This window comes from Rhincodon typus, chromosome 7 (genome assembly GCF_021869965.1).
Source record: "Rhincodon typus isolate 14 chromosome 7, sRhiTyp1.1, whole genome shotgun sequence".
Lineage (NCBI taxonomy): Eukaryota > Metazoa > Chordata > Chondrichthyes > Orectolobiformes > Rhincodontidae > Rhincodon > Rhincodon typus.
The window spans coordinates 21,958,026-21,979,237 of record NC_063338.1 but is presented as its reverse complement, the minus strand read 5'-3'; the positions used below and the strand labels follow the sequence as shown (position 1 = coordinate 21,979,237).

The 21,212-nt window shown below is 40.8% G+C and overlaps 1 protein-coding gene across 1 annotated transcript in view; it reads right to left on the bottom strand.

The window, feature by feature from the left end:
* Positions 1-20,300, bottom strand: part of cops8 (COP9 signalosome subunit 8) — a 37,839-nt gene extending 17,539 nt beyond the window's left edge. The window contains exons 1-4 of the mRNA XM_048598861.1: positions 20,161-20,300; positions 13,822-13,892; positions 9,072-9,120; positions 1,987-2,119 (exon numbers count right to left, since the gene is read on the bottom strand). Coding sequence (XP_048454818.1) covers positions 1,987-2,119; positions 9,072-9,120; positions 13,822-13,892; positions 20,161-20,238 — 331 coding nt within the window. The 5' untranslated portion in view covers positions 20,239-20,300. The remainder of the gene's footprint in view (positions 1-1,986; positions 2,120-9,071; positions 9,121-13,821; positions 13,893-20,160) is intronic.
* Positions 20,301-21,212: the final 912 nt, after the last annotated feature.

Here is a 21,212-nt window from a genome sequence, read left to right as displayed (position 1 = left end):
GAGAGAGAGAGATCGAAGGGGGGGAGAGAGAGAGAGATCGAAGGGGGTGAGAGAGAGAGAGATCGAAGGGGGTGAGAGAGACAGTGAGAGAGATAAAGGGGGGGTGAAAGCAAGAGACAGAAGGGGACAGAGAAGTGGGGGAGTGACAGAAAGAAGGGGGAAGAGAGACAGAAGAGGAGAGAGTGGGGTGGGAGGGGGGTGGAGACAGAGAGAGAAAGGATTATGTAACTGCAACAAAAAGTACCCACACCTACCATTTGTGCTACAGAATGACTAATGGTTTGGTTTCATTATCTTCAGGGATTAAGAATAAATTTAAATATCGTTTACTTTGGAAGATCTATGAAATGCCATTTAATACATGAAATGATAGATTGATTGTCAAATGTTCACTTGGCCTTTGTGTATCCTTACATAAACCTCCACAGCATTCTATTACTTTGATGATTCACAGAGAGGCTATCCTGAGCATTCAGTTCCATTAATATAGCACATCACACCCATTCCCAACAATGGGAACACACCCAGTAGTGGAGAAGTCCAGAACCAGAGGTCAGAGTAGGTCATTAGGACATGAGGTGAGGAGAAGTCTTTTCACCAAGAGAGCAGTGAGCCTGGGGAGTTTGCTACCACAGACAGTAGCTGAAGCCAAAGCATTCTCTTTACACATCCACCTCCCCCATCAGGATGGTCTTGAGGGTCTTCACTTCTTCCTGGAAAAAAAGCCTGAACTGCACCCATTCACCATCGCCCTCACCCACATAGCTGCGCTCATCCTCATTTTGAACAACTCCTCCCTTAATTCCTCTCACTTTCTACAGATCAAAGCTGTGGCCATGGTACCCACATTGTCCTCAGGTTATGCTGACTGTGTGGGGTACATGGAACCCTCCCCACAACTCTTTCTCCAGTACACTGACAACATCACTGGTGCTGCTTCCCTTTCTTCCGGAATTGGAAAAATTAATCAATTCCACTTCCAATTTCCTCCCTGCTCTCACCTTCAGCTGGTCTATCTCTGACTCTTCCTTTCCTTTCCTCAACATTTCTGGGGATGGGCTGACCACCAATATCCATTACAAACCTACCGACTCCCGAAGTTACCCGGACTATACATCCTCACACCCTGTTTTGTGTAAAGACTCCATTCCATTCTACTAGCCTCTCTATTTCTGTCACATCTGTTCTGATGACACTACCTTCTGCCTCAGGAAACCGAGGATTCTCCAGCACCATAGTTGACAGGGCTCTCAGCCGTGTCCAACCCATTTCCTGCACTTCTGCCCTCACCCTTTCACTTCCCTCCCATAACAGTGATAGGGCCCCCTTGGTCCTCCCTTACCACCCCACCAGCATCCACATCCATCTTCGACACACATCCCAGCCTTTTCCTAGCTACTTCTGGTCTGAAGAAGGGTCACTGAAATGTTAACTCTGCTTTCTCTCCAGAGATGCTGCTAGACCTTGAGTTTCTCCAGTAATTTGTTTCAGTTTCAGATCTCCAGCATCTGCAATTCTTGGGTTTTGCACAAAACATTGTATGATTTTAAGAGTGAGTTGGATACAGCACTCAGGGCTAAAGGGATCAAAAGATATAGGGAACAATGGGAATAGGCTATCATGTTGAACGATCAGCTATAATCATAATGAATGGCAGCACAGGCTTGAAGGGCCAAATGGCCGACTCCTGGTCCTTTTTTTGTTTTTATCCAGTCCACATCCCATGCAAAAGCTACTCTCAATACGATAGATCCACTAACAGCACAAAATGAAGTAATTCCACAAAGTTCAACAAAACATTGAAAAGCTACCCTATTGGTTCCACAAAACCAGATCTGAAATTCAAAAATACAACTATCAAAGTTTAAAGACTTCATATTCTCGATCTTTCCTCAGTAGAATACACATTTGCTTCTTCCTCAAACTTTTCATCTCCTAGTCCCTGCTGAAAATACTTCAATTCTGAAGCAATAATAAGGATCTTACCTCTCAATTCCTCCATGATAGGCTGGATGGTGTCAGACCATTGATGAGAGCTTATCACAGTGTAAATGCCAGGAAAGTCCCTTTGCCAGATACGCTGTCCCACAGACCAAATTGCACCAAGCTCAGGATTAGCCTGCAACATAGCAAAGGACAAAAATAAACATCAAGACAACAAATTGTGCAGCGATTTGTTGGCAAATGTGGGGCAATAAGTTGGCCTGAAACCTGGTCAAGTTGCGGAGGCATTTGAGATTGACAGTATTGCATGAAGCCAATCCGTAAGCCCAAATGGAAGATAGCTTATGAAGTAGCAGATACTGTGACATTACAGATGAATTAAAACCACCACATTTTATACAAAGGCTCCTCTCACCAATTCAGGAAGGGTACTTTGACAGTACGACGATTCTAAGTTAATGCTCAATTAGAAGTGATAAGCTTTATTATTCCCATTACCAGAAAAAGGGTTACTGCGGCAGTTAATTCTTTCTGGCATCCCACAGTGGCTCAGATAGCTACAGAAAAGAATAACTGACTCTTCAAAGTCAGATCTGAAGCTCTACATATAAGCCTTGATTTTTGTTCCCAAGGCAGTTAGCGCCAATTAAGAAATTCCGTGGTTTACTGTAGAAACATCTCAGAATCGTAGGACCTTTGTTCTTCACTTCTGGGGGAAAGCTGTTGGAGTCATATCTTTAACCCCCAATGTAGATTAGATGTGACCTCAAGGACAGCCAAGTATTAAACATTAAGATAGTTTAATAGGCCCGACAAGGATCTCTGGGACTTTCTATATGAACATATGAATTAGGAGTAGACTACTCAACCTCCTCAAGCCTGCTTTGCCATTCAATTAGATCATGGTTGATCTGAATACTCCACATTCCTGCCTAATCCACTAACTTTTCACCCTTTGCTTATCAAGAACCTATCTCTGCCTCAACAATATTCAAAAATATTGCTTCCACTGCCTTTTGAGGAAGCCAGTTCTAAAAGCTCATGACCCCCAGAGAAAAAGTTGCTCCTCATCTCTATCTTAAAAGAGCAACCTCTTACTCTGAAACAATGACATCTAGTTCTAAGTTCTTCCACAAAAGGAAACACCCTTTCCAAATTCACCCTGTCAAGACCCCTCCAGACCTCAACCAATTCACCTCTTACTTTTCTAAGTTATTGACAGACACAAGCCTAACCTTCCCTCATAAACCAACCTACCCATTCAACGAATGAGTCTAGTAAACCCTCCCTGAACTCCTTCCAATGTATTTACATCTTTCCATAAATAGGATGACCAGTACAATGCACATTTGATATTTTAAAAATCTCAGTAAGGAGCCAAAACCAACTTAACCAATTTCTTTCTAATTCATAGAGTTTGAGTTTACCATACTGCATCTCTGTTTTACAGTAAGGATTAACCCTGCTACTTTTTCCTGCCCGGACTCTTTTCTACAATATTTCTTTAAGGCATAATCAGCATCATTAAAAATGTTCCTATCAGTGAGAGTGCAAGCCCCCATTAATCTTTTGCTCTCTCATAATCATTTTGGCACGTTATTCAGACATTGTTCCCAAGATAGTACAACAGCCCTGAAACACTTTATTGGTCCCAAAGAATTAACTTTATATTCATGGAATGTCAAATTTTTTACACAATGATCAAACAGTCCACATTTTTTCTGAGTTGCGTTTTTTTTTTAAAAACAACGTATATATTTTACTTTGGCCTCTATCTTGATATCGAAATTTTCTTCATAGCTTGAAATTTAAATTCAATCTGAATGATTTAAAGTACTTTTAACTTCACACTTTATTGCATGAACACTGCGTTTTCACTTGTCGACATTCCTGCTGCTGCTCCTTACGTTTATGTCAAATTTAAACAGCCATGGAGAAAAGAGAAAATTCCAATTGTACAGGTCACTGAATCCTTGAGATCAGCAATTAGCACTTTTGTTTTGTCACTGACTGTAAAATCCAAAGTACAATGCATTTAAACATACTGGCAAACCTCCATTGAGTAAGTTTCAGTAAGGATATTATGCTATGGAATGCACTACATTGTGTCAACATTAGAAAATAGGAGACAATCATACAGTCCCTCAAGTCTCCATTACCATTCAATACAATGACTGCTAATCTTGCACCTCAGCACCAATTTCCCACTTGGTCCCCCGAACCTTCAATAGCCTGTGAGGCAAAATTAAATCTGTCTATCTCTGCCTTCAATGTATTCAACGTTAGAGCATTCACAACCCTCTGGAAGGCAGAATAATAAAAATTCACAACCATCTAGTTGAAAAGCAGTCTCCTCTCAATCCCTAATGATCAGCTCCTTATCCTAAGTCGTGCCCTGTGTTCATGACTACCCAGCCAGGGGGAAAGCCTCTGCATGTTTCAATGAGATCATCCCTCATTTGTCAAAACTCCACAAAGAATGGTCCCGATTTATTCAGCCCTCTCATCATAGCATGCCGCTCCCATTTCAGGAATCAATCTCCTGTTCCTTCGCTAAACCACTGCCAAGGCAAGTATATCCTTCCTTAGGTGTGAAGAACAAAATTGCAAATGTTTAAAATGAATAGAAATAGAACTAGGCAGCAATATAAAAAGACGGTAAGAGGAATTTCATGTAGATGAAAAGGAGAATAGTCAAAATAAACATTGTTGCCTTAGATGTGGGAGAAGTTAATGTGAGAAATCAGGAAATCGCAATGACACTGAATGAATATTTTTGCCTGTCTTCACTGCAGAACATAAATTACATATCAGGTGTGGTCTTACTAAAACCCTGTAACAATTCTAGATGAGGAAATTAGCAATGGACAGCAAATGCTGGCCTTTTCAATAATGGTCATATCCCATTAATAGGAACTTAAAAAGTGTCTTTAATCTTGTATTCCAATCCTCTGGCAATAAAGACTGACATACCATTAACTTGCCTTCCTAATTGCTTGCTTACCTGAATGCTACCTTTGTATGCTCCTTGTAGAAAAAGTCTCTCTGAATGTCAACATTTACAAGTTGCATACCTTTTAAAAGAAGATATTCTGGTTTTCTATTGCATTTAAATAAACTACAAAGAAAAACAAATCAGATTGGGTAGTCTCTAGTGGGGTACTAAGTGAACAACCTCATATTCCAACATTACAATCCATGTAGAACCTTACTGTCTACTCACTTAATCTATATTCCTTTGCAGCCTCTTGTAGCTTACATTTCCACCTAGTTTTACATCATCAGTAACCTTCAGATACATTACTCTCTGCATCGGTTTACAATAGCTTGTATTGCTTCCTCAGCTGATCTTATGCATTAAATGCACATTGACTTTTGGTCAAAAAATATCCAAACTCTTTCTCCTTACAACTTGCTCCTTTCAACCTTGAAACGAGCCTTCTCATCTATTGAATGGCACACCATTGAAGATGGCTCTTCAATTCCTCACATCTGTGTATGTCAACATGCATTATCAAGGCTATCACCTCACTGGCGGACGCAATTACACCCTTTAGTACTGCAACATGGAATCATGATAGAACAGCAGACACAACCCCATTCGAACTTCGAAGTATTGAGGCTACACAGCAGACAATTGTGTAGCAGCTAATAATTCAAGACACAGGAGAACAACATGAGAGATTCAAAGAAGGTCTCTAAGCAAACTAGGCACATGTCCAAGATTAAATTTGCAAATAGAAATACTTAGCAATGTGACCACAGTTGGAAAATTAAGTGAAAAAATAGATAAACAATAATTGCTAGAATGGGCTTTCCTCTCAGATTGATCAGAACCATTGCCCTGAGAGAAGCAAAAATAATTAGGTATTGCAAATTTCAAAGCTAGCAGTGAATGGTGTAGCGTATTTATAAAGTGAGATCAATTTGTACTGCAACTGAAGACAAAGATTTCATAGCATTTCCCTGCGCAACTTGATGGCTTAGCACATTTCAGCAATTTATAATCAAATATTGATAAAGAATTAGAGATCATCCTGTATTCGGAACATGAATGAATCGCCATCAATATTGTTATCCCAGACAAATGGTGACCAAAGTTGGACAGCAAACAATGTTAGTGAAGGCAACAGCCACTAAGAACGGATTTACTGTTGCACAATCATGTATATCCTATCAAAAGAAATCAATGGTGATACTCAAGAGAAAAAAAACACACAAAATAGCAATTCTCTAAAGTGCATGTTCATACGCCAGCACAGTGGCTCAGTGGTTGGCACTGCTGCCTCACAGCACCAAGACCCCGGGTTCAATTCCAGTTTTGGGCATTTGTCTGCGAGACGTTTTATGTTCTGCCCATGTCTGCATACGTATCCACCAGTTGCTCCCATTTCCTCCCACAGTCCAAAGATGTGCAGATTAGGTGGATTGGCCATGCTAAATTATCCCGTAGTGCTCAAATTGCTCCAATACTTTTTCTCTGCTGATAAAACTACCTTAATTACTCACTCTTATTAGCTTGCAGGTTATGCTTTATTTTGGATACAGCGTTTGTTTTTCACATTCAATATCTTTGCCATTTCCTCATTGCCCATGGGAATTTCACCTCTCTCTTCCTCTAAGGGACTCATGCCTAGTCTTATTTTTATACATTGATAAATGATCCTACAAACCATTTTTATGTTCTTGTTGATTTACACCATATTCTACTTTTTTCACACTTTTTATCAAAGCCATTAATGGACAAATGATTGTTGATGTCAAATTTTGTTTTCATTTCACAGTATTGAGATTTAGGTAGTACTACAACAGGACCTGAGTACTGGCTAAACGAAAAGACAAAGAGAGTCTATAGTGTTACAGAAGTGAAGGTGATATACTTGGTTTTTTCCAACGCCTTTGAAGGTGAGAATGAGAGAGAACTACAGGATTACCCCAAGATCCAGGAGTGCTGAGTAGTGGGGATCAATGGTCTAGGATGATTACCCATAATATAGCTGCAGCAAAGAGCTCCAGGATTTGGCAGGACTGGAAAGGATATTGTGGACATATAGAATCATGAGACGTAAAAAATAGCTGAAAAACACAAATGTACTAGGGGATGATCATTGATACATGTCATCTGTGAGCAAGGTATAGGCCCTTCAGAGATCTGGAAGCTCCAGTAGGGATCCAGCGATCGGGAATCCTGGGCATGGATGCGATGCCAATATAACTCCAGTATTTGTCTGGATCAGTTGGCATACTCTTAAGATCAACATCTTGTATGGCACAATTGAGTTTGTGGCAGTAAGTAGTGGGAGCAGTGAGTTGTGTCTGCCTTGGGCAGGAGCAGATTTTAAGAATGAAGTATCACGAGTAGAGACAGGTCAGGAATCATTCCACAATACACTACATAGAGGGCACACCGACGGTATAAAGACTTTAACAATGAAATACAAGGACTGAATCTTTAGAACTCACTGCCACAGAAGGCTGTGGAGGCCAAGTCATTGAATACATTTAAGACAGAAATATATAGATTCTTGATTAGTAAGGAGATTAAGGGTTACCAGGAGAAGGCAGGAGAACAGAGTTGAGAAACACAACAGCCATAATCAAATGGCAGAGTAGGCTGAATGGTTTAACTCTGTTCCTTCATTTTATGATTTTATGACACCTCAGTTAAAAGTGTTTTCATGAAAACTCATCTGCATCAGGGCGAGGTACCACATCTAGATATATATATCAGCTTTAAGGTGGTGCCACAGATATTAAAGGTTCTGTGATGCTTTGCTTTGTCACAAATGCCCTCACTGTACCACAAGCTGTCATGTGTCCCACATACTACAGTACTAATCCCACCATTACTAGACTTATTTCCCCCCATTACTTTTCGTTATTGAGTGACAATAGACTACGGTCAACATTACTGAAAACTGAGTGATTTGGTTGGTTCAGATATTGCTTTGCTTGCACACTTTAGGTGCTTTACTCAGAAATGATTGAATATGAAATTTGAGTAGATGAAACATCAATCAGGAGAAATAAAGAGAGATGGGATGGAAAATACAGGAATAAATAGAATGTGCACCGCATGGTATCATTCTTTGTAACGGTTCAAACAAAATATAAATGCACTTTCAAGCTAAAATAATAAATGCTATAACTCAAGGCAAAACATTAAAAGATGTAAAGAATACAATACTGAACAATCCAATTGAGAGATTTCCGGTTAACACCTTAGGTTTAACATGTTGCAAAGGCAACTCTGTTTTGGATGAAACGAGGGATTTCTAAACAACTCGATACAATCCCACAGGGGTTATATCACAGAAATATTAATTCCAAGGATCAGGCTATTGAGAAAGAAGCACAAGTTGAAACCCCACCACAGTAGCCGGGGTTTTTAAATCCAATTAATGAAATAAAACTGGAACAAAAATCTAGTATCAATAATGCTGTCCAACTATGAATTGTTGTAAAAACCCAACTGATACACTCAGGTATTTTTAGGAACATCTGATGTCCTTACCTCATCTAGGCAAATTGCAACTTCAGGTGTACAGTAATACGGCTAATTCATAACTGACCTCTGAAATGACCTAGTAAGCCATTGAGTTATATTCAACGTGGTGGCTCATCACTATTTCCTCAACACAGGGCAGTGCGATGGCTCAGTGGTTAGCACTGCTGCCTCACAGCGCCAGGGACCTGGGTTTGATTCTACCCTTGGGCAACTGTCTGTTTGGAGTTTGCACATTCTCTCCGTGTCTGCGTGGATTTCCTCTGGGTGCTCCGGTTTCCTCCCACAGTCCAAAGAGGTGCAGGCTAGGTGGATTGGCCACGCTGAATTGCTCGTAGTGTTCAGGGATGTGTAGATTAGGTGGGTTATAGGGGGATGGGGCTGAGTGGGATGCTCTGAGAGTCGGTGTGGATTTGTTGGGCCGAAGGGCCCACTTCCAAGCTATATGGATTCCACAGATTCTAATGACTGGCCTTACCAGAAGGAACTACATCCCTCAAGTGGATATAATTATCCATTGTCATTCCCTCCAACATATGCAACACCCAAATCAACTCTCAGCATCTCATGCTTCTGAAGAAAATGATAACAGAAAGCAATGTTCTTAAAACCATTTACTCACAGTTTTGATGGCTTGAGGTATTCTCTTCCAGAGGTACCGTGCGGTATTCCTGCAACAATTAATGGAAACACAATTTCTTCGGATGTAAGAATTTCAGTCATTAGAGATTATCTGAATATCCAAATTAGATAACCAAATGCATAGTTATTTTCATTTTGGTTTAAAAGGCATTCCAGATATAGAAGCAGAACAAGATCAGCAGCTGGGATAGAAACACTGAAGATTACACATGTACTCTGAGCCATTTACAGTTCTGTACTGAACGCACGACCCTAAGAAGCCATTCTAGAAGGGCCTATTGCTACTTTAGATGGACTCTTTCAAGATAAGAAATGAAATTCCATAATGACAGACAAAGAGCTGGAATCCATGTCAATTTGGTGAAAAGTAAATTACTAATATAGAGCTTTGCAGACTTCAATTTCCAAAAACTAACAGTATAAAAATTGAATTCACAGAAAACAACCATATTCTCTAAAAATATTGAAGTACTTCTTTTCCTGGTCAGATTAGCAAAGATTGGGCTATTCCCCTTGAAGGAGGTCAAGAGGCGACTGGATAGGTGTTTGTACTCTTGAGCGATCTGGACGCAATAGATAGTAAGGAGAAACTGTTCCCATTGGTGGAAGGGTCAACAGCAAGGGAACACTTTTTGTAATAACAAAAGCAACAGGAGGAACAAAAGACTTTTTCACATAATGGGTGCTTAGGATCTAAAATACAATGCCTCAAGAGTTTGGTCAAGACACATTCAAATATAACTTTTAAAAGAAAGTTGGGTTATAGTTATCTGAAGGTTAAGAGAAAACAACTACAGGGGTATATGGAAAGGGCAGGGGAGTGGCACCAGTTGAATTATTCCTATAGACATCCCGTTACTCACTTCTTCCATGATCTTCTGAGGCGGTCTGTCACAAAAATGCACAGCATCCCTTGGGGAATTAGGTTAAGTGCAGGAGAGTCAAGGCATGCCTCCTTTTGTACCATGAGCTGCCATGTGGCTACAAGGTCCAGTCTTAATGTTTAAGTGGGAGAATTGATAAATAGGTGACTGGTTGAATGGGCAAGACCAGTGGGGCCAAAGCAGTGGAAGTAGGCTGAGAAGAATGGTTTAATGGGAAATGGGGCATTAATGGTGCTTGTGTGAATGAGGTTCAGCAGATCAGTAGCTGCAGAAATATAGTCATAAATGAACAGCCAAGGGCTAGACAAACAAAAATCTGGCGTGCAGAACAAACCGAACTGGGGGAAAGCATTTCTCTTGAGGCAGAAACAGCAGCAAGTAAGGTTTGGAGGCAGATACAGATTACATTTGAGGGCAATACAAAAAATATTCAGAGATGGCCTTATCTGTAACTGTGACTTGGAGTAGTGAGGCCATGAGGTAGTAAGGTCAAGCTGATGGCTGAGTGTAGGTTGGGAAGTTTACATGAAAGAGAGATTAAGTAGTAGGGCAGAGAGCAAATAGAAGATGACAAGTTGAGATGGTGTTTAAAAATACAGAGGCTGAGGGAGGAAGCAATGAAGATAACTTGTGGAGTAAATACAGGCGGCACTTCGCCGAGAAGATTTCAAAACCTGTTAAAGCTAAGAGTTAGTTGCAGATCTCAATTTCATCTTCTTTAATGCAATCAACATTATCTCAAATTATACAGCAGACCTATGAGGTAATGGAGTGTTCTGAGCCAATAACAGAATATGGTTAGAATACAGATGGAACTCATCTAAACTATTGTTACTGGGCAAGCGCTCAACAGAGCAACTCACTTAGCCTTTATCCTGCCTTTTCCCCACAACCTTACCAATGTGTTTTCATACTGATATTCATGCAATTATCCACTCTTTCAAGTTCCAGGCAGCTTCATGTTATAAATGGAGTTTATGCTGTATAACGTTTCAGTGACCTTTTTTGTGGATCAATCAGGAGAGTGGAACAAAAACAAAGCTGCTGGAAAAGCTCAGCAGGTGTGGCAGCATCTGTGAAGGAGAAAACAAAGTTAACATTTCGGATCCGGTCACCCTTCCTCAGAACTGAGAAAGGGTGACCGGATCCAAAATGTTAACTTTGTATCACAGATACTGCCAGACCTGCTGAGCTTTTCCAGCAACTTTGTTTTTGTTCCTGATTTACAGCATCCGCAATTCTTTCGGTTTTTAATCAGGAGAGTGGCTTCCTTAAGATATTGAAAGAGTACTTTGAAATTAATTATAGTGCAAACACAATTCGTGGTGACAGCTAAAGTATTAAAATGCAGATGTTTTCTGTGCATGTGGGGGTGGACGCACAAATTTTCCCAAAGCTTCAGACAAACAACAGATTTCCCAAAAGCCTCATCTGTAAATATTTACTTGTACAGACTTTTCTACACCAATAAAGCCATATTTTCCAGTATACAATATGAACATAAATCAAAGGTTTCCACCCACTCCCCTCAGTCCTGAGACGCCCTCATTAGGATTCAGGCAGCTTTACTAAGTCTCCATTTTCTAATGTATAAGTGAACAATAAATATATTTTTCCATTTGGCATGTCAGCAGAGTTTTATTTTGCTGGAAACCATTTAATATCAATATAATCTCAGCACAAATTAGTAAACTGTAAAATGGAAAAAGTTCATCAAAAATTATGCAAGAAAGGTTACTGACTCAGTTTCAGGACTTGTTATCTTTCATTGAGATCAAAGTTACCCTGGGGGTTTCAGACTGACCTTTGCCAGTTCAGAATCTTACAGCTTTTTTTAAACATTGTACAATTGTGGAACATTTTAGAAAATCTAATCACAGTATTGCAAGAGCCAATATTACTATTATTGTTAATAAAACAATCTCATGTCTTTTGGCCAGACTTGTAACGAAAGCCTGGATGAGGTTCAACATCAAAACATTATCTAACAAACACAAAAGGTCAATGAACTCTTAAATGCAGTTGGCCAATCCTAGAAAATTTCCTACCTGGCATGGAGTTAAAATTTGGGAATGGATTTGGAATTTTGTTTAATTAACGATCTTGAGGGGTCAGGGAAAGGATTCAAAACAGAAAGGAGTACAGCTTGGTCAGGATTAATGAAATAATATTTGGAAGAAATTTACAGTTCCAAGGACGGTTTGATCTTGCGTAAGTACAAAATACCATTCACCAGGTATTATTTGTCTAATTTGATGGAGTAAGAAGAACATGTAACACCAGCCACTGAAAGATTCCTCCAAAGTAACACTTTACAAGGGAAAAGGGTGAAAGGTCAAAATCTCAGGCTACACGGGAAGGTATCATTCTCCTTCATAAGGAAAACTGTAATAGAAATCCTACTCTCTCAAATGATTGGCACCATCGACAACAGCTCAGCTGAATTGAGCAGTGATTTTATTTTTCATATACCAATGGGGTTTTTGTAGCCAGGAATACCAAAGAAATGTAAACAGAATAGAACAGTGTATATCTAAATGCTTTAAAAACTTTAGCCAAGAGGATCTCTGATAATATCTAGCCCATTGCATAATGGACATCTGCAGTTGTTTGTATACATCTGGTCTACAAACAGCAACATCTCAGTCTCCTTGAAAGAACAATTAAGACTAGCCTTTGACAAACAACTACAACTATAACTACACACAAACTATGCAAATCATGTGCTAGACTCAAGTCATCAACTTCACAACAAACACCAATTACTGCTGCTAGCATCAGTAATTAAAATGCTTGTATAAAAAACAAGAATTTGAAACACTGCAACATTGAAAACCAAGGTGTAATTGTTCTCCTTTCTGTGCAATCAGGTACCAAAATTTGACATACCTGAAAATTCCAATTTGGCTTTTGGGGACTGGACACCAATTACAATTATGCAAGGCTGACTATCAATTCTATATACTTTCAAAATGATGCAAGTTCAAAATCCAAACAATAATGTTCTTGGAACATTGTGGTACCAGGGTGTTAAGTATTATTGATACAGTTTAGAATTTACCTTTAAACATCTCAATACAATTACTTGCCTTTGGAGTGGATCATAGTTGTGTAGGTAAACTCAGCTGTCATTAAACATTAAAATCCTGCAGCTCCAAAGAAATTAATGTTTGCAAGCTTTGGTGGAGGACCTATGTCCATTTGCTACAATAACTTTAACATGGTAAAATGTGGCATACAGAAAATATTGAAATCAGAAATATTAGAAAAGACAGCTGAAGCAATGGGTGATAAGAGCAGTTTTAAAGGAGAACAATGAGTGCAGTCTTTCTAAAAGATGACTCATTATCACCTTCTCAAAGGTAACTGGGAATAGCAACAAATGTTGGCCTAATAGTGATGCTCACATCCCATGAGATATTTTTTAAAAAAAATGGCAATGGATTTATTTTTAGCATCAACATGAATGTCGAATGGAAAAACAATTCAATTAGACTCATAAATGTTAATGATGACGAATATGCTGCTCCCATCTCGAAGTGTCACAACTAAATGACCTATTGACCATCACTACTATTGGTTTTGCTTGCTGGTAATATCTTTGTGCCATATAACACTATAAATAAGGACTGATCGCTGAATTACACAGCCCAAATTTAAAAAGAAAAACCTTACAATTCATGGTTAAATACAATGTGCAATTAGATACAATGCAAAATATTTTCACTAATCATATTTTACCGAAATCTTAATAGCGCCAAATCTTGCTCAAGCATTTACTCTTAATGGATACATATAGAAGTTATACAGATTTGGCGTGGTATTACCTCTTCACTCAATACTCACATATCGTTATGTAGGAGATATAAAGCAAGCAGTTGACCATAAACTTGTGGTGTTGCTATTCCACCGGGAGCCTGCAAATTCAAGGTAAAATGCATGTTAGAACAACACAAAAGTTTTAAAATCTAACAAGAAATTGTTAGTTCCATGAAGCTCACCTGGATCATCAGCATGGAGGTGCTGCATTTTACGTTCTGAAGGTTGATCAAATCTCTCAATCATTCTTCTAACTTAGCTTCCCCGCTACTGTAAATTATCCAACATTTTGCCAAGTACCCAAAGCAAAAAAAGTTACTCATCTACGAACACATTTTATACTGTATTTGCTCCTCCCTTGTTGAGTTAGGGGTTAATTCTCATTTTAAGCTAGATACTAGAATGGTAAAAGCTATTATTATAACACAGCCTCTGGGGGCAACAGTAAAAGAGACAGCGTAGCATCCAACATCTACAGACAAACCACTGCTCATAGTAACTCAAAGTAATCTCTAGCAAAACCACCAAGTCACAGATTCTCACCCTCCCCATGCAGCTTTCAGATTGTGGACCTGGAAAACCTCATCTTAACATTTGGGCATTCTTGCAGTCTAAAAGGAAGGCTTAATGCAGCAATTCTTAATATTAGTATTTGCACTAGGAAGGAAATAGAAATGGGGTGATGACCATGTGAAGTTACAACACAGAACTACATTAATTCCAATAAGTGGAAGCAGCATGCTATAGGGAGGGCCAAGTGAGGCCACAGACAATGGATCATGTCCGAGCTCTGTAACACTGCCACGCTTAGTGATGAATGGTGGCAGACAATTAAATAAATAAAAGGAGAAGGGTTACCTGCAAACATCACCATCCTCAATAGATGGAATTCAGCAAGTGAGTGCAAAAGATTGACGCATGGTTTGCGACTGCAAGAAATCCCAAACAGATGATCCATTTTGGCCTTAAGATCAGGAAAATGACAAAGCACTGGATGCAGCAAACATTATGGCCCAACTACATCCTGGCTATAGTGAAAACCACACAAATGACACCTCAAGCCACATAGTTGCCGTACAGCTACAACACCGACATTTGTTCAACTATGTGGAAAATCGTTCAGGTATATCTGGAGAAAAAGAATCCGATCCCATCAACTACTGCTCAATTAGCCTACTCTCAATCAACAGCACAACTTTAATCTTCACAGTTCCAATGGAAAAAAAACCCTAACTTTCTAAGTATGAAAGTTATTTCATATTTAGAAGAACTATTTTTCAAGATAATGAATGCAGTTTAAAATGTTTGAGCCAATCAGCTTTGGTTAGCACAGGAAGCCATCATTCAGCCTGGTTCTCTGCAAACATTGTGCCACAGTCACTTCTGTGCTATTGCCCTATAGCCCTGCAAGTTTTTCTATTTCAGATAATGAGCTAATTCCTTTTCAAATGCTTGATGGAATCACCCTCCACAGCTGCTTTCACCAGTTGTCTTAAAACGTGGTTCCTAATCCTTTCAATGGGTTTCCATCCAGTCCTCTGATGATTTTCAATATAACCACCAAATCTCATTTCAAACCTATCTTCTAGAAAGAGAACAATCCTAGATTCCCCAACCTCTCCATGTAACTGAAGTTCTTCATTCCTGGAACCATTCTCATGAATATCCTCTCTTAATTCTTCATTTCCTCAAAGAATGCACAGTCCAAACTTTCTATAATACTCCTATTGAGGCTTAACCAGTGTCTCATACATAACTTTCTTACTTTTGAATTATTTCCCTGATTTAAAGAGATCCAGCGACCTGCTTGCTTTATTAACTGCCCTGTCACTACAATGATTTGTGAACATGTGCCTGAGAGTGCCTCTATTCCTGGAACTCCTTTAGAATTGTACCCTTCATTTTATATTCCCTTTTACATTCACCCTGCCAGACTTCATTCTTCTTTTGGTTAAATTTCACGTGCCACTTGTCCACCCATTCTAACCTGTTTGCGATCAATTGAAATTCACAGATTTTATGTCTTGAAATTGTGTTCTGTACAGCAAAGTCTATATATCAGCAAGAGCAATGGTCCAACAGTGACCCCTGGGGAACTGCACTACAGATGCACAAATCAAATCTTGCACCATTTATCAGAAAACAAAACTGGAACATATTTATTCAAACCCAGGAAAACCATCTGGTATAATTGTAAAGCACTGTAGGCTAATGACCATGGCATTGATCTAATTTGTTGTCAGCAAACTTGTAAATGCAGTTGGCGCGGAATTTGACAACAAATTGTGTGTGTGTGTGTGTATGCGTGTGCGCGCGTGCATATGTGTGTGCGCGCGTGCATATGTGTGTATACAAAGTATAGCAGAGGACTCAGTACGCAGTCTTGTGGGGCACCGGTGTTAAGGATTATCGTGGAGGAGGTGTGCCACCTATCCTTACTGACTGTGCTCTGTTGGTCAGGAAGTAGAGATTCCAGCTGCGGGAGGTGGGGGAGCAGAGAACTAGGTCTTGGAGTTTGGTGATGACTTCCTATTCCCTACATCAAGGCAACCTGCTTAAAATGAGATATGATCAATCAAAAGATGTCTGTCTAGTTTTCAAACTATGATGATCACTCAGTTTTTAAGTGTATACCAACTTCTTAGGAGCTCTTTTTGACTGTGTTCATTGAAGTTAGATTCTCTGGGTTGGATAAACTGAATAACTTTCCTCACATGAAAGGTACAGTGATAACCACCTTATATAGCTGCATGTTAATAAATAAGACTTTTTTTAATGCAACTCCAACCCATATTTTAGGAGGGGAAATGTCTAAGAGAAATGAAAGCTTATTAAATCCAGGAAAACTGCCTCTTTTGACAAAAGTACATTCCACAGCAAAGTTAATTTTTCTCCTGTATCTTTTTGCAGCTTCTTTATGTTCTCCCTCAGCTTACATTCCACCTAGCTTTTAATCATCAGCAAGTTCGGCGACATTACTTTCGGTCTCTTTCCCCAAGTAATATAAATCATAAATAGCTGATACCCTAACAATGATCCTTGTGACACACTGCAAATCACAACCTGTTCAAGTGAGAATGGTCGACTTATTGCTACTCTGCTTCTTGTATGTTAAAGAACCCTCTAGCCATGCTAATGCATTGCCCCTAACTCCACACACTCTTGCCTTGTATATTTGCTATTTGTCTGGCCACTATCCTCCTTGAGTTATCCTATTGGTTACGTCCTCAGAATGTTCGGATAATTCTGTTAATCATGATTTCCTTTTCACAAAACTACGGTGACTTTGGTCATATCATGATTTTAGAAAATTAAGGCTTTTGTAAGAACAGATTTGCTGTCTCCACAATCACTGATGCTAGGCTAACTGGACTCACCACGTTAACACAGTGGCAACAACAGCAGGTCAGACACTAAGAATACTGCAGCAAGTAACATACCTCCTGACTCACCACTGTCTTCGAGGCACAAGTCAGGAGTGTGATGGAATACTCCCCCTTTGTCTGGATGAGTGTAGTTCCAGCAATACTCAAGAAGCTTGACACCATCCATGACTAAGCGAACCGCTTGATTGGCCCCACACTCTCAAGCATTCACTCCTTCCACCATCGGTGCTCAGCAGCTGTGTGTACTATCTACAAGATGAACTGCAGAAATTTACCAAAGATCCTGAGAAAACACCTTTTAAACCAACAACCACTTCTATCTAGAAGGACAAAGGTAGCAGATACATGGAGACACCACCACCTGCAAGTTCCCCTCCAAGCCTCTCACCATCCTGACTCGGAAATATAATTGCTGTTCCTTCACTGTTGCTGGGTCAAAATCCTAGAAATCCCTCTCAGGGCATTCTGGGTCAACCTACAGCACGGACTGCAGTAGTTCAAAAGGGCAGCTCACCACCTCCTTTTAATGGCAATTAGGGACAGGCAATAAAATGCTGGCCAGTGAGATATGTCCACTTCCTACAAATAAATTTCAAAATGCCATGTGTTTTGTTTTTTCTCTCTCGCTTTCTTGAACAGCAATGTTACATTGGCTAACTTAGTCTACTAGGATCATTCCAGTATTTAAGTAATTTTTAACAAGAACTACTATTTATAGAACACAAAAAAGTTACAGGCATATAATCAATGCACTTTTCTTTCACTCCTACAGACTTGAACTCAAAATAAACTTTAAAACAGCTTTTTGAAAATATATGTCTAATATTGCATCAAAAATTTAAAAGCATTAAGAACATGTTTAAGAACAAAGGTAATTACTTCAGCAATTCACCTGCCATAGCCTAAGAAATGAATGATATTCAACATACCTAAACTTATTAAAGGTTTTCCCCATTCAATTTTGATTTTTTTTCCCCACATAATCACTCCCAGCCCTATTATGCTCTCTCTCCAATCTCTCTTTAATCTGTCAATCCAGCACTCTTAAATACTTAGAGAGAGATACTTAGGGTCTCCATTTTCAGATGTCCCTTCAAGTATTAACATTTTCTCCACTCTCTTGGCTCAGCTTCCCTCAAACCCCAGGCTGTCAGTGACTGATCAATATAACTGAGGGTTTTTTCTCCACTCACCTGAGTATAGTCAATTACACAGTGCCCTTTACACAGAATGTAGAGTTCCACAGCCCCAATACCTTACTGAAAATTGAGGCAGCTCATGTGAGCACTGGACTTCCAGACAACTTCTGTCTGTCCAGAACTTGAAATTGGTTCTGTGCAACAGATCCTGCCTCAAGATGTAGTGCCTCACAATGAGCCATCTCTGAAAAATGCCCCCTACCTCTGTGCCCTTAAGAACGGCACAGCAGCGCTCCCTGTATGGGCTGCTGCTGTGCACTTTTCATTTCCCCCACCTTTGTCAACCGCTTGGATATGCTTTTTACTCTCAGGTGACAGAGATAGTCAGTGGAGAGCCCTTTCCTATCGGAAATGGGATCTGGAGAACGCTGCATGCGGCAGTCTCAAACAATCTCCGTTTAATTGCATACACCAGGTGCCAGGGGAGGTGTAGTCTTTATAGCCTGGATGATTGGCGACCCTCTTGCAATGCAGTGATGGTGTCCCTACCCCTGGACTGGGAGGCCTGGGCTCAAGTCCAACCTGCTCCTGAGGTGTGTAATAACATCGCCATACAGGTTGATATATAATAGGTGAGACTGTATTTCATACTGTCAATGTTTTTCCTGCTTGCAGTCCCTTTTTGGTTCTTAAAAGGGCTACTCTTAAATTTCTGGCTGCACCCACACTCCTGATTTAAGGGCACATGTGAACGAAGGGGATGACAGGTCAGAGGGCCTCCTCATGGGTCTGCTCCTAGGCCTGGTCAAAGTGACCATTAACAGGCCCACAAGGACAATTATTGGACCTGACTGACTGCCCCCTCTTTCACAGCCATGTGTGCACTTGGGCGTCCATGACGGGAGAGCATGTGGCGTCTAACGATATGGTACAAGCTTTTAGAGACAGATGGGCACCACAGGGATGGAGTGGATCATTAACACGGGCACTGTTATTTTGATTTAGTAAGGCTCCATTAACTATTAATTTGCACTTTTCTTACAGTTCCCCATTAGGGGTTATTAAACCTAATATTGTTTGGTTTAGAAGAGTAAAAACTCTAACACACCACTGCACTCTCACATCCCAACACACACATCCTCTCTACCCACACTCACCCCACTTCAACCTGCACCCACAGCATCCCATGCGATCACTCAACACGCGCCCGCCATGTCTCGGCCCCCATCTCTCTCTCTCTCTCTCTCTCGCGCCAGGTCTCCCCTGCCTCTCTCTCGTGCCGGGTCTCCCCTGCCTCTGTCTCTCTCTCACGCCGCGTCTCCCCTGTCTCGTAGAACATAGAACAGTACAGCACAGTACAGGCCAGGCCCTTCGGCCCACGATGTTGTGCGAAACTTTTACCCTAAACCTAAGGTCTATCTAACCTCCACCCCTACCTTATACTATCATCCATATGCCTACTTAATAGCCGCTTAAATGCCCCTAATGAGGCCGACTCCACTACCTGCTCTGGCAATGCATTCCACGCCCCTACCACTTGCTGAGTGAAGAACCTATCTCTGACGTCTCCCCTGTATCTACCTCCATTCACTTTAAAACTATGTCCCCTCGTAAAAGCTACCTCCACCCTAGGAAAAAGTCTCTGACTGTCTACTCTATCTATACCTCTGATCATTTTGTACACCTCTATCAAGTCACCTCTCATCCTTCCTGTCTCTCTCTCTCTCTCACTCACTTATATATACACACACACACATATACATACGTACGTACACACACAGTCGCCCCTGTCTCTCTCTCTCTCTCTCTCTATACCGAGGTCCACGCAGTGTCCGCCTCACCTCCAGCTCCTGGATCTCACACTGCTCCAGCAGTTTGCTGAATCCCAGCGAGTTTTCCGCCATCACCGCAGTGGGCATCTTCCCGACCTCTCAGGCCGTCCTCCTCTCGTCCCCACCGCTGCTGCTGCTGCACTTCCGCTTCCGGGTCACCGGCCACAGCGACTCTGCCGGAGTCCCTTCCCTTCAGCGCCGCCCTAGCGGACGGGAGGGATAAGCGCTCCCTCTCCATCTGGCCCCAGGGCGGAGCTGTGCTTTCAGGGTCTCCCTCTGCAGCGGGACTTAGATGTGGGGGACAGCAATAGAAATTGCAGGAAATGTTCAGCAGGTCTGGCAGCATCTGTGGAGAGAAATCACATTTAACATTTCGGATCGAAAGACTCTTCCTCAGAACCTGGGGACTGCCCAGAGCACTGCAAACCCATTTCTGCTCACCAAAGAGCTTTAATGTGTATCACTGATCAACACACTTTTTAGCATCTTTTCAAATGCGAGCATTATTTTTATTAAGTCATCAACCGTGGGTATCGCTGGCTGTCCAATGTTTATTGCCCATCCCATGCTGCTGTTGAGAAGGTGGTCGTGAAGTTCCTTCTTGAACCACTGCAGTCCGTTAGACTTTATAACATTTGTTACAGCTGAGTGGCTTGCTCGGCCATTTGTAACTGAAATAACCCCACAAAAGCTGCTATCCCATTGCCAAATCAACCCTTTTTAACACGTACATAGTACATGACACTGATTAAGCTAGCACAAAGCCCATTCATAGTACTCGTAGAGAGTTCTGCTTATATCTGTCAGCCAGGGCTCCCTGGTTGGACCAGATTAACAATCACTACAGTAAGAATTGGAAACTTTGAGGATGCCAGTGTGGATCACCAAAAGGACATTGGCATTGGCAAATTGATACAGTGGACAGAAAGGTGGCACATGATTCAATATAGAGATGTGTGAGGTGATGCACTTCGATCGGAAGAACATTGAAAAGGAATATAAAGCAAGAGCACAATTCTAAAGGGGCTGCAGGAGTAGAGGGACCTGGGTGTATATATGCA